The sequence below is a fragment of the Taeniopygia guttata genome, chromosome 14, assembly GCF_048771995.1.
Source record: "Taeniopygia guttata chromosome 14, bTaeGut7.mat, whole genome shotgun sequence".
NCBI classification, from domain to species: domain Eukaryota; kingdom Metazoa; phylum Chordata; class Aves; order Passeriformes; family Estrildidae; genus Taeniopygia; species Taeniopygia guttata.
This window is the reverse complement of record NC_133039.1, coordinates 9,847,299-9,861,716: the sequence shown is the minus strand read 5'-3', so window position 1 is coordinate 9,861,716 and position 14,418 is coordinate 9,847,299. Positions and strand designations below refer to the sequence as shown.

Sequence of the window (14,418 nt, the reverse complement as noted above, 5' to 3'; positions counted from 1 at the left end):
TTAAGGCTCCAGTTGGTTCTCCCGGAAGCCGCCTGACGCGAGCAGCTCGTGGGATTCCTTCCGCACAGTGACGTCACTCCTGGCTGAGAGGGCGGTGCGCTGCGCCCCGCTGCCCTGAGGGTGGAGAGGCGGCGGGGCCGCGCTGAGCCCCGGGGCTGGCTGTGAGCTGGGCTTTGTCACGTCGGAGCGCACAAAATGCAAATGCCATTGCCCGATAAAAGCCTCTGAGTGAGCACGAGGCCCACGGGGCGCTGTGCTGTCGTTCCTTTAAGCCGTGGCCAGTCTGACAGCGGCAGGTGTAGGCGGGGACACCTTCCCTGGGCCAGGCAATATCGCCATCCCTGGGCCGGGCAGGTGGTGCACACCTCCTGCCCACGGAACGGCCGGACTGGAGCTCTCTTCAGTGTTCTCTCAAATGAGAGGAATTGGGTTTTCCCCTCTCTGTGGACATAATTGTGTTCTGACAGTATCATGACGAACATTGTGAAGGGTCTGGAAAGGAAGCCATTTGAGGAGTACCTGAGGTCACTTGGCTTGTTCAGCTGAAGTCAGACTGAAGTCAGACATTATTGTGGTCCTGGAGCTTCCTCATGAAGGCCAATGGCGGGACAGACACTGATCTCTGCTCTGGTGACCAGTGGCGGCACTCAAGGGAATGGCTGAAGTTGTATCGGGGGAAGTTTAGGTTGGATATAAGGAAAAGATTCTCCCCAACAGAGGAATTGGGCACTGAAGAGGCTCCCCAAGGATCCGATTACAGCACCAAGCCTGACAGAGCTCAAGGAATGTTTGGACAGGGCTCTCAGGCCCATCTTGGGGCTGTCCTGTGTAGGACCAGGAGCTGGACTCAGTGATTTTTGTGGGTTCTTTACAAGTAAGGATTTTCTGATTCTGTTTACTTTTATTCAGCAACATTAGTGATGGCAATGTCAGTAGTGCAGTTCACCAGTCTTGTAGAGATGCCCCCACAAATACTGTGGTAACAGATGTGACCTGTATGGTAGGACTGCATAAAGAAATCATTAGAAGTTCTAACCAGTATAATAAGAAAACTGCCATTGATCAAGACAGGAAGGAATGGAATTAGTAGTTTATCAAGTGAAGCTGTGCTGATGGAAAGTTTATTGACCTTGTGAGGCCTAAAACATTAATTATTAATAAATTAATGTATTAAACATTGTTCCATTCTAATTACCCTAGAGGGACCGTGTCTAAACCTGTTGAAGCTTTGCCTTGAGGCTTTTCTCAGCTCCAAATTACCTCCTGAGGATCACAGCCCTGTGATTCTTGAGACTGTGACAATTCAATCACAGCAGTCAAATATTAAATAGTAGTGCTTAAGTGTATAATATGGCATTTAACAGATCCCTAAGAGTCATGGTGAAATTGGACCTTTGCTTATTGCAGGATCTAAAGGGACATGAGAGAAACGGGAAAAAAAAGATCATGCATAGAAGAACAGTTATGTTCATGGATCATAAACCATGAAATAGACCATAAAAATGGTAAGAAAGCTTATCCAATTCCACATTACAATTGTTTAAACGCTAAGCAGCTTAAGAAAGCAAGCAGTATGATCATTCTCATCCAGATCAACAAACCACTGCTGAGGTAAAATCTTTTGACTGGTGGTAATACAATGAAAATATTAACCTTAGCTGTTAATCCTTTTAATTTATAGGTATTACATAAATCATGCTGCTGATTTTTCCAAGCCTGCTGTTAGGATTTGCTGCATACTGTTCACCTGGAAAGAATGGCCTGTTGGGAATTCCTGACTACTTTCGGAATATTTCAGATGTGATACAGATTGCAAATGTGAGCTTGAAAATCACATCAGGTAAAGTTAAATTACTAAAATGTCTGTATAAATGTATGTCTGCTGCCTTTAAACTGCTAGAAAACAAAATAAATTTTGGGTTAAAATTAGGAGGTTATTGAACAAGTTCCTGAGTTTAAAAGTTACATTACAATAAAATCTGGAATAAATTTGTGAAACAAAGCAAGCAAAGGGACTTCTCTTCAACTCTAAATAAACTTCTGGAGAGGAGACAAAATCAGTCTGACTTTTTATCATTCAAGTATTATAAATTGTTTTGGAACCCATATTTCTTATGTGCTGGCTGATCAAGAGGATTACATGGGTGTGAATGACAGTTCCAGATGAGTGGAAGACAAGTACGTTTTTCCAGTGTATTCCTTAATCTGCAACATCGGAAGTCCTTGTCATGCAACACTTTGTGACATGAGGATTACAGTTCACTGGGATTTCTGATGTGAATAAGTTATTTGTGTGTGGAATGTACTCCCTTCAAAACACTTTTGATTTTACTGTTTCAATTTTTTTTCAATTTGAATCAAGTACTTGATCTTTCCCAGGCTCAGAATTACATACTCAATTTATGGATGGTGACACTGCTCTCTTTCCTCAAACAGTGGTTATGGAATATATGGCTATTCCAGCTCTGCATGTGTCATGGGGAGGAAGAAAAATCTCCTTGAATAATTAAACCAGCAAATTTCCATTTTTTTCCTTGAAACATCTCTAAAAATAGTCAGTTGTGATCAGACATGAATTTATGTTATAACTACTACCCAAGGAAATATTCCACAACAAAGAATGTATACAGTCTATAAAATTTCACCAAGACAGAGCTTTATACAAAACGAGAGTATGAAAAGGAGAACCCCTTTGGTAAAGTCATACTTGGGGGTATTGACCTGAATTTACCAAACTGAAATACTTAAACCATATTAGAACTTTATAAGAAGAGAAACCTGCAAAATTAAACTGAACTAAATTAGAGTGTGAACAATTCCCTTCCAAAGGTGACTTAACTGAAATACTGCTGTTTAGTCAAGATAATCATGTGTATATTAAATATAGTCTAGTGTAATCCATTCTAAAAGTCAATTTGCAATGGCTGTTGTTCAATTTGCTGCCACCACTTGACACAGCTCTTTGCTTAGGATGCCCAGAGATGAGTGAGCATTTCTCTGGCCAGAACAGGAAGATCTATGGCACATTCTTGTAGCTGACCAGCATATGGAGGACTCTCACTAAAGGTATTGCGAGCATTAGGTTTTGTTTCTGCTTTTTTTATTGGTAGTGATGGGTTCTTAATATCTCTGTGATAAAAAAAATGAGTATTGTATGCGAGTTATGCTCTTTGTGGTATTTTAATTGCTCTCTCATGTTCATACCATGCTTTTGAAAACCCTGACCCACTGCATCACTGAACCAGCAACAGCTTTTCCTCTTTAAATGCTAATGAAATTATACAGTATAATTTCCAGCACTTACCAGTCACATTATCAGTTTGAGCCATGAAAATAGGATGGCTTTTACTTTAGTAGGAACTACATCAGTCTATGGTTTCTTTAATCCATGCAAGAAAAAATATCCTATAGCAGACAACACTTAGAGTATGAAGAGGTCGTGTTGGGTTTTTTTTTTTTGCTTTTCTTTCTTAAACATCTATATATTATAACTTTGTTACCCTCGGACTTGAGCTAAACGGTGTAGCGGGATCTTTCAAGTACACAAATGGGATGCTGCGAAGCTGTTTGTGACTTGTCAGTCTAACAACCATTGAAGTTCGGTTGCTTTTACATATCATTCTTGCCCGGGCAGAGACGTGATCTTTGCTATCGCTGTGAGATTGGCCGTGCTGGAGGGGGAGCAGAGTATTTGACAAGAGCCACAGGGCAAGTTAAACTGTAACTTTTGTGGTATGAGCCCGAGGTTGCCGATGAACCTTTAGTTCCCTTGGGAAACTATTTAGCATTTTTTAAATTAAGATTTCGTGCATGTTAAAATTTTGTTGGAATTGGTGGAAGGCAGTGAAACACCTGTAGGTTTTTTACAGCAGATAATATCTTGGATTGATTTCAATGTCTCAACCGTAATCCACGGCAAAAATTAAACCCCCGTAAAGAGCCACTCCATACCGAGTCGCCGTGGATTATCTCAGGCGATCCAAGGGGAATTTCGCAGCCACGGGCCAGCAGGGGGAGCGAATCTCTCCCGGGGCGTGTCTAACCCGGCCCACGACAGGTGAGGAACGGCGATTTTTCTGCGTTGGTAGGTGCAGTGTTAAAATTGATGGCTTGAATTTAAAAAAAAAATAATAAATCAAGCCGTTTCAATGCAGAAAACAGACATGCTAAGCAGGGCTAAGCTGGAATCCCAGCTGCCATCAGAAGCATTATCTTCAGCCCTCAGGATAGCCTCAGAGGTGAGTCACGAGTAAAATACGTTGCATTATGACCAAGTAATGGATAACTGCTTTAATGAGGATGTGAGCAGAAAAAACACAAAACCATTTTTCAAATGGATGACTGGTTAGAGATTGTCTGTTAGCCAGAAATAAAACAAAAAGGGTGCAGGGTACTGCCAGTCTCTGTGTTTAACCTTCTCTAAAGGGTTGTAACAGTTATAATGGGCAGGTGGGAGATGGATCCAGGTTTTTTTCCACAGATAGTTTACTCCCCGAGATATCTAAGTTACTCAAACTCAGTATATTTGGCAACAAATCAAACTGCACCATCTCACTTGGGCAGGGGGGGGCGGATAAGAGACAGAATAATTTGGCTGTGGGTGGTGTTACAGCCTAGACTGTCTCCTGATGGTGACACACACACTTGGACAGGAAGAGTGGCAAAATTGAAGCCATTCCTGAAAATGTCAGCAAATACCCAAACCATTGCTTCAAGTACACTATCCTAAAAATGCAGTAGTTAATATTTTAATCGTTACTATCAAGGTGCCTAGCTAAGATAGACTTCATAAGCATTAGTTGTCCAAAGTATGTAAAAATTTGCAAATAAAGTTTTTTGTTGGACCATGAAATTCAAGATTCATTTGCAGAGCCACAGACACAGAGAACTTTGGAAATATGGTTTAAAAATTAAATGGAAGATTCTATATTAATTCAAACAAGACTACTGAAGAGTAAATAAATTTGAGAGGCTGATACAAATAGAGATTCTGTTCTGCAGGCTCTTAGTAGATTAAATTCAGTTTTCTACCTTACTGAGCCTTGACACTGCATACTCTCAAGATCTGTAAATCTTTTAAGGTGCTTGACTATTTGCTTAAGAGAGTCATACATTTTCAAATTTTCTTACAATTGGAGAAATGTATCTGTGTGGACAATCAATAGGAATCATATATACCTTGCTTCAATTCTTGATTTAATGATAACTTATTTATCCTAGCTATTACAGGTAATGAGCAGTCAGAAGTTCAGATAGTTCTGTGAGCAGTTCTTCACTTCATGTTCAGTGAGATAAGGACCCTTTCTGAAAGTGCAGGATAAGCATATAATGTTGTTTTTAGTTTGTCAACTCTTCTTTCAGAGGCACTTCTCATTTTGTTAATATTATGTTAGTCTTTCAGTTTCTCTAAAAAAACCCTAGAACTTTCCCTACCCTTTAAAAATAATACTTTTTTTCTTGTTATTTATTATAGTTAGGAATTATTAAATGTAGCAATCTATGTCCTATGTTATTTACTTTCTGTTCCGTTTTCTCAGAACTGCTGTTTTGTTTGTATGTAATAAACAGGCTTTGGAGATTAAGGTGAGGAAAATTACACCTATGTTCTGACCTGTTTACTAATATAATATTTACCTCACTGTTGTAACTAGCTAGCCCATTATCATGAGCTTCATCTGTTTACATCATGTCTCAATTTTATCATTTGCTTTTCTGTAACTGTGGCTCCACTAACTAATTTAGCAATATAATGTGTGTCTGATTACTTCCTTTGGAAGACGGAGACTGTCACTGCATTGACTGCTAGCATGAAAGAAAGTGTTTTATTCAATACATAATGCTCATTGCAGCTGTACTTTAGAACTATGTTTTAGTTACCTTCAATATCTTGGTTTTTCACCTGACCTTGTCCATATTTGCTTTGCTTTCTATTTAGAGGTTAACTACAGCAGGTCTTTAATGCTAGAGAACTCTACTATAACTGGAAAGATGGAATAGGGGTAAAATGAATTTATCTCTTTTCTATCATAGGTTATATATAAGGTTTAAATCTGCCCATAAAGAAGATGGGGGAGGGGGAAACAATGGTTTGTCATCTAATTCAGTTAAAGAATGGTGCTTTGCCAAGTAACGCAGCAGAACTGAGGAATACCTCTCTCCACAGGGAGTTTCCTGCCAGAATAATCCTTTCTTTGGTTTTTAGCTGTGCCAAGATCTAGAAGATCTCAATCTCTTGGTAATGTCAAAGGGAAATAGTGTGCCTTTTAGAGGTGTATATTTAGTACAAGCTGTACAAGAGAGACCAGAGAGGAAGGTGTGTGCTGGTGCTGCTGGTTTTGCACATGTTCACGCCTGTGTGCAATCAGACTCATCCAAATGAAGTCCTTTCATAAACAAATGTTGTGTAGCTGTCGAATGCTCATCCTCAATGCACATTTCAGGGGTTAACTTCGGAATAGCTTTAGTCTGAACACATAGATTGAATGTCATGGTTGGAGCACACCTTCTTGTTTTATTCCCCAAAGGAGTCCCATGCTCTGAGACAGCTCTATCAAATGAACCAAAGCACAGTGCATAAGGACAATCAGTTTGGGTCCGTTTTGAGCCACAATGAAGTGCTAAATCACAGAATTAGTGAGATAGATTGTTCTGAGCATGAATGACCTCTCTGAAGCAAGTTTTGCAGGAGACTGCTAAGGGTTGCTTGTAATCCTCTTGAAGCTGGCAAAGAGATTATCCTTTTTGTAGGTGAGCTAAGTAGGTTAAACATCTTCAAAGCCTCTAAACTGTTTCTCTCATATCCTAAAAGCTATTAACACATCAGCACTGAGTCTGCTTCCCTGCAGTCTTAGGTCAAAGGGACTAAATGTTACTCTCTGCCTTGCTTAACCGTATCTATGTGGCTAAAACAAAAATTTCCCAATGATCATATTGGCTCTTATGAATTCTCAACTCTCTCCATGTACTGTGGAGGAAGCTCAGGTCTTCTACAGAGAATGCCACCCTGATGCTCAGTTATAGACCAATACCCTAATTCCTGTAAACAGGATAAGCATTTATTCATCAGCTTATCTTAACTGTCATACTTATTCCAAAAGGTCAAGGAGTCATCCAAATGACAAAGTGTCTTCAAGCTGTATGTGTATAAAAACAGACTTAAGGAATTCTTCAGCTTCACCTCTGACACTTTGCAAGCAATTGGAGTTTCAAGTAATGTTTGCTTTTTGTTTTCTCATGTTGCAGAAAATGCTGAAAAAGAATTAATAATGTCTCCTGAAATGTAGTGAACCGAAAGTCATGCTACAAAATGAACAATTTTATAGATACATTGAATAATTCTGAATTTAAATAAAACTTTAAATAAGGAATGGCCAGACTTGACTAGGGTCTTTCAAAGAAAATAACTGCAAAAACACAAGGAGAATGAAGTTAGCTGATGCATTCAATGTACTTACTTCTGGTTTTATATTGCTGAGCATCAAACTGATAAGAGCTTTCTTTGTTTTCTTTACAATCGTTACCAAAATACAAGATTCAAAATACATCTTCTTCAGAGGGCAGGGGTAAAAAGAATCCTCCCACCCTCCTAAAACACTCTCACTTTTCCAGACAAAACTTCTTTGTAGAATTCAATTTTCACTCCTTCCTGGCAGTCTTCATTTCAATTCTTGACTCTTCTTGGGCAAGGTAACTGTTTTAAAATACAAAAAAGGTAAAGAATATTTTCATTGTCATTTGTCAAAACAGAAGGATTATCATTTTAAGGAAATCATACAAATAGAGCAGGAAAGCATGAGAATTCTTTGAATGCACCCCTAAAGTGACCTGTGCTAGTAGAGTGTGTCCCTGTCTGTGACAGAGGGGGTTGGAAGAAGATAATCTTTAGGGTTCCTTCCAACCCAAACCACTCCATGACCCTATGAATGCTGCCATAGATACCCTAGGAAAGTATTTTCCATAAAGACTTGTGCATCACATCCCTCTGTCGTGCACTCAAACCAATATGACCCTAAAATTGAAATCTCAGGCTAAAATTAATTTGCCATATAAGCAACACAATACTTGAAAATTAGTGATTCCTCAGAGAATTATTCTGAAGAAATTAATACATCTAAAAATAAGGTTAGCCTGTTTTCTTCTTCCTTAAATACTTGGTATCCCCTAGAAAGCACACTGCATTTGGGGAGCAAGTATGAACTACTGTTTTAGCAGTGCCTAATTTAGTGGTGCTGACATAACTGCAGCTGTCAGCTGGACTGGAAGCATCCTGGTATACACAGTTTACTCCTACAAACTGGCAATACCAGAAGTGATGAGAGTTCCATGACAGTGGACTAATAGACCACCACAGTATCCATGGCTTCATGGAAGCCATGGAAGACAATCCAGAAGGACATGCAGTTTACAGTAGCCATTACCCATAATAGCACTGATGGAGCAACAAAGGCCTTTCACACAGTCTTAGTCAACACAGCTATTGCAAGGTAGGACATAGGTATGTGGAGTAATGTTTTTAAGAAACAATTGTAGTTGCAACAGAATTGCACTGCCATTAGGATTGAAGTAGCTACAACAGGCAGAGTCCTGCTGTTTCTCATACTTTAATCAACTTTTCACTTTTTACATGCTTTTGAAATCTGTTTTATAAATCAATTTTGGTGTTTCTGACAATGTAGGCTTTCACAAAATTTGAGGTTTGAGTTTGTGTGCTGTAAGATTCAAACCAAACAACGGATGGTTGAGGTTTTAACTTGAATGCTGCACTCTCAAATATGGCACCCCACCCACTGGCTGCACAAAAAGAAGGTTTTTGATTGACAGGAGAGTTAACATTCTTCCAAACCTCAGTCTGGAGCATGTATAATTATACTAAAGCATTGTTAGAAGCTATTTTAAAAGGAAATGTTGCCTGCCTTCTGAGGTTTTTCTGTATTCTGTAGTATTCATCTAGTCTGGGCATGTCAGCCTTTCTCTAAAACCACAGCATTGTTATTCTTGATCCATAAGCAGAACTTTAGCACAGAAAATGACAAGCAGCTTGGCTCTTCAAATTTGCAGCTTGCCACTGACTTTGTAGAGAGCTTCAGTTGTCCTGAGTCTCACTACTTAAATTTGTAAAATGAGACTTATGCAGCTGTGACTATTTATTTACTTAAAAATGTATTTTCTTCTGTAAACTGCTGGATCTCAGGCGTTAGATAATTTTATACATGTTTGTTACCTTTTAGGTATCTACTGGTTTAACTGAGGTCAGAATCTAACCTATAACAAATGCTGTTTATATTTTCTGAAGACTATACCTTCTCTGTCAGTTGAAACATTTTAGTATTGAACTTGCTACACTTCCTTCCTTTTCTCAAAGGTCCAAATTATTGCTTACAACAAATATTTCAATTAACAGCCTGCCTTTTTTCTGAGGGGATAAAGAAATTGTGTTTATTAAATTTTGTTTTTACTATAAACATACGACATAATCTGAATGTCTGTAGTCCCATTTTACTGTAAGTCAATCAGTTTTGAATAACTCCCTCCCTAATTAGGCTAGCCTGTCTCTATCTCTGATGCCTACTCCATTCAGCCTTTTTCCAGACACAGGCTCCTTACAAGACACTCTTCTGATAACAGAACAGGAAGTTCTTTATCTTCTAATGCTGTGTGACTTCAAATTTAATTATATGCTTTAAGCAGGTAGAAAATATTTCTCTTCAAAGAGAAATTACTTGGGGAGGTATAAGAAATTTCAGGTCCTGTGGCATACAAGTCAGATCAGATGATCTGACCTTCATTTTCTTGAACAAATGACAGGTGAGTTAAGAAGCCAAAGATAAAAAGATGATGGGCAGAGACCAGAAAAAAGGTGATGAAAAACAAAATTCAGTGACCAAAACCTTGAAAGCAGCAGCACAGCAGCAAGCAGTGACACTTGTTTCCAAGTCAACCCTTCTCCAAGGGATTGTGATGCTCAGTGTTCTCAGATAGGTTTCTGAGCCCAGTATTTCAAGTAAAATTAGGACTGCTGCAGCTCCTCCTCTTCCTTCAACTTGCTGTCATAATGATCATAAAAGGACCCACCTAATTCCAGTCCTTCCAGTTGTGCAGTAATCAGCTAACTATGCCGATTACAAAAAACTGGGGGGGGGGGGGGGGGGATGCAATATATGTGCTATGGTAGAAACGTTTCTCTCCATACATGAAAGAAGTGATCATTTGGTGCTTGTATTATTTAGATCTTAAGATGCAGTCCCTCCCATAGGAACAGGAATTGAGACATTACAGAGAATTTACCACTTTACATTGCTTTACATTTTAATTCAACTTTATTGTATGAATATGTAAAACATGTTTGCACACATCTGTAGACAAACTATGTGTTGCTTCAACAAAAATAAGTAAATAAAAAAGCTCAGTTGATGGGAAGAAAATGGATGTTTGGCAGCATCTCTGCACACAATTATCCATGAATGTCCATGCATTTGGAAGAGTGGTGTGCAGTATTGGCTGTTGGGTTTTTTGATAGGAAACTATACAGTTTTGTTTTTGGTTTTTTTTTTTTGTGGCTGTCAGAACCAATCTAAACAAAAATTCAACTTAGTAGTTTACAGAATAAAAATTAGGCCTACTTATATAATTAAGTTGACCCTCCATTCTAAATAAGACTTCAACATAAGTGAAGATTATCTGTCCCAGGCAAATCCTTCCTAGGGATTACATGGTGCATAAACTAATAAGGGTTTATCTTTTCTTCTTTCTAAGAGGGGAGATAACAAGAGGAACATTAAATATTAATGTGGCATTAAAGAATTGCAAACAAAATTAGGAAATGAGATGGTTTTGAGTCTCACAGCAGCATGAAATCACCATTACATTTCAGTATGCAGATCCTATGTACAGACACACAAAATTCAGAATACTGTTTATGCAGAACTGTTTTGCTCTGTAACGTAAAAATGTCAAGTATGCATAAGCTGTCTATTTTAAAAGGTAATCTGAATATGGTCAGCATAAAATTTTGTATGTACCATATCACTCCTCTTTTTGTGGTATCATAGTCACAAAAAGAAGCTAGACAAAATTTTTATCATTCAACATAATTTAGATGAAGATGCAACAGTTCTATTTGTCTTTGCAGATTCATTGAACTCTGTAAGAGTTAAATATCATCTTCCCCGAGCACTGTCACATGTAGAAGGTACTGGGATTTTAATTTAGCAACTTCCTTCACACTCCACTGTTTCCTTAGCTCTGTGTGGCAATGAGTGTACAAGTCTTTTGCTCATAAGTGTCCTGAATATGTCTTCTTTTGTCCATAACTGATCTTTTTAAAGGAAATACAAAGCCTATAGAATTATAAAATCTTTCTTAGTTTTATGAAAATGTATTCTTAGGACAGTAATTGATACTCCAAAGAAGCATAAGCTTAACTCTTTATAATTATAGGTTATAGAAACACTTCTAATTTATTTATATTGTATAGTTCCCATGGCATTTGTTGCCTTCCAATGCAGTGGAAAATAGGTCTACATAGAAAACATAATATGTTTGTCATGTTGGCCCAGATTTGAGAATGCATTTAAATTCTGACCTTCTACTGAGTCCCCCGCTTCTCACTGAAAATCAAGCAGCTCCTGGTGCCTAAACATTTTATTGAACATCAGCCTTCCTGTTGTGCACTGGCACCCTGTGCATGCTCTCAGCAAATGACTCTTGCATCTTGTGGCTGATTTGAAGTATCTGGCTTATTTCAGGTATATCAAATCATTATGTTAGTGCTGACAGTTTTGTGGTTCAATTACTCCTTATCCCAACCACTCTGCAAAAGCAAAGAATAAAAGTAGGACTCCATCCCACAGAGATCTGGAGATGAGAGTTTCAGAATCTACTTCACAAGTGACACATACTCAGTTCTTCAGCAGAATTCAGCACCTTTTTGATCTTACATGTCTTAAAGATACAAGTTTTCCTATACTCACGTTTTCCCTACTCCTAAATTCTCTAGCTAATCCCTGTGTTCCTTACACCTCAGTACTTTCAGGGATTTTTTGACCCTCAACAAGATATTCAGTAACTTCCCAGTTCCCAAAGCAGTCTGGATCGTGTTTAAAGACAGAGGGCTCTGGTGCAGATTAGCCTGGAACAATCAAGGGCTACATTCTACTCACCTTTCCTTTGATGGACAAATTATTTAGGGATCTTATCCTGTTGGGTTCAGTTGCTATAAAACTGCACAGATGCTGCTGAAAGAAAGCTGCAAGACAAGCAGACCAGACCAATAGGGTGTTCACTGTTGGCAGGGTGAAGAACAAAGCAACTAAGAAGTGAACAAATAAACTGGTAACAAAAATATCTTAATTTTATTTTCAAGCAGTTTAAAACATTTAGAGACAATGAAAAAGCCACGAAAGTTACACAGAAGTGTGAATTCCTTTTTTTTTCTCTCTTAGATGAGTAGTCTGCAGTCTCTATAAATCCCTGTCTGTCTCCACCCTGGATACTGCATTCAATTCTGCAGCCCCCCCACCCCCTCTCCCCCTATTCTCACTAAAAATAGAACTGGAAGAAAATTCAGAAATGGTCAACAGAGAAAAAGGCGTAGAAATGGGATTTCATAACAGTGAGTTAAAATGGTAGGAAAGTATGAAAAGGGCACTGCTTCTGTTTGTGACAAAGCTGTCTAGATAATAAAAGCAGGCAAAATCTCAAGTCTCTTTGAATTCAGCACAGATGATTTCCCCACTACATTTGCATCTTTTACTTGATGATATATGGGAAAAAATTATTAGCAATTAATTGGTTATTGCAGAACAGACCTACAGCCTTCCCTGCCTACAGGCCATTGTTTCATAAAAACCTTTAGGCAAAAGGGAGTGATATTGGAGTCTCCTTTCCTGGCAGGGTGGAACTGCTAATTTGAAGATATCTGCTATTACATCACAATATAAGAATTGTGTAGGAGGCAAGGGACTTCTACAAGTTTTGTAGTCCAACTTTCTCCTCATGGCAGGTTCTATTAAAACAGATTGCTTTTAGTTAAGTTGAATTGAGTTATGTATATCTCGAAGGATGGAGTTGCCATAGCCTTTCAGGGAAAATTGTTTCAGTATTTGATCCTTAAAAAAAACTTAGTTTCCTATATTGAATTGCTATAGGTTGTGCTCATTGCTTCTTGAGCACCTCTGGGAAAAATGTGGCTGCATTTCTTCTACATGAAATGCTAGAAGAGCATGATTATGGAGTGTTTCACAGCACAATGATCTCCACTCACCATCTTCTTTAAACATGGGCAAATCCAGCTCCTTCATCTTCTTGTATGTCATGAACTGCAGGTGCCTGAGCAGTTTGGTACCCTTACTTTAGTGTGTCAATGGCTTTCTTAAAACGAGACACAGAGCTCCAGATGTGGTGTCACAAGTGTCAGATGGAGGGGAAGTTCCCTCCAAACCTACCAGTGGTACTCAGCCCAGTTTGCAACTGGGCACATTAGCTTCAAAAGCACACGGCTGACTCACATTCAGCCTGTCCATCAAAACCCTCAGCTCCTTTTCTACAAAGCTGTTCTCTATCCAGATGTCCCCAGCCTGTCCCACTTGGGGGGTTATGCCAAGCCATTTGCAGGACTTTGCATGTGCCTTTGCTGAACTTCATGAGGTCCCCAAGAGCTCATTTTTCCAGTCTGACTAGGTCTATCTGAGTAGCAGCCCTGCCTTTCAGTGTATCAGCCAGTCCCCCCAGTTTGGTATCACCCACAAATGTGCTGAGAGGTCATTCTATCCCATCATCCTGGTCATTACATCAGCCATTTCAAGAATACAAGTTGATGTAACCTATATAAAGAAAGCAAGTCAGATATCCTTCCAGAGATATGCTGGAGACTTCAAATTTTGTTTTAGAAACATGCACACATTGCATTACCAAGTCTTTTTTCCTCAATACATAAAAATTAGAAGTAGCCCTGGGTTCCACAAGAAGCAGGTCATGAGTCTTTTTTTGGATGCAAATGTCAAATGTAGAACTTGACTTAGAGAATGCAAATCTTCTGGAAGGCAGATATGACTGTCAGAACCTAAGAGCTAAGCAAGCTGCAAGTTATTTATAATCTTTCCCCAGCATCTCCAGTGTGTGCCTTTGCTCAAAGACAGGCAATGTATTTCCATGCCATAAAAATGGACAGAACTGCATTGGTAGGTGTTCTTGCAATCTCATTACTTGCCTGGGTGGTTGTATGGACAGAATGGACTCTTTGCTAGTAGCTGTTGTACTAAAGGAGCAGAGGAGAAAATGGGGATCAGGAGAAAACAAAACTAGGAGGAGGAGAGAAGAAAACTGTAGAAATAATTCAGCTCCTCTGCAGACACAGCAGTTTCAAGAACATTTCTGTAATAACAACCTTTCCAGCACACAACTATCTGTTATGGCAGTGAC

At 39.0% G+C, this 14,418-nt stretch overlaps 1 protein-coding gene across 3 annotated transcripts in view; it reads left to right on the top strand.

Annotated features, from left to right (window-relative positions):
• Nucleotides 1-10: 10 nt before the first annotated feature.
• PLA2G10 (phospholipase A2 group X) overlaps nucleotides 11-14,418 on the top strand; it is a 25,838-nt gene continuing 11,430 nt past the window's right edge. Inside the window, exons 1-3 of one of the 3 annotated variants that reach the window (XM_072935711.1) lie at nucleotides 11-874; nucleotides 1,408-1,505; nucleotides 1,682-1,840. In XM_072935711.1, coding sequence (XP_072791812.1) covers nucleotides 1,696-1,840 — 145 coding nt within the window. In that variant the 5' untranslated portion in view covers nucleotides 11-874; nucleotides 1,408-1,505; nucleotides 1,682-1,695. Of the gene's footprint in view, nucleotides 875-1,407; nucleotides 1,506-1,681; nucleotides 1,841-2,970; nucleotides 3,067-14,418 lie in introns of those variants that run through there. The other 2 variants (XM_072935712.1, XM_072935713.1) reach the window with 2 other exon arrangements.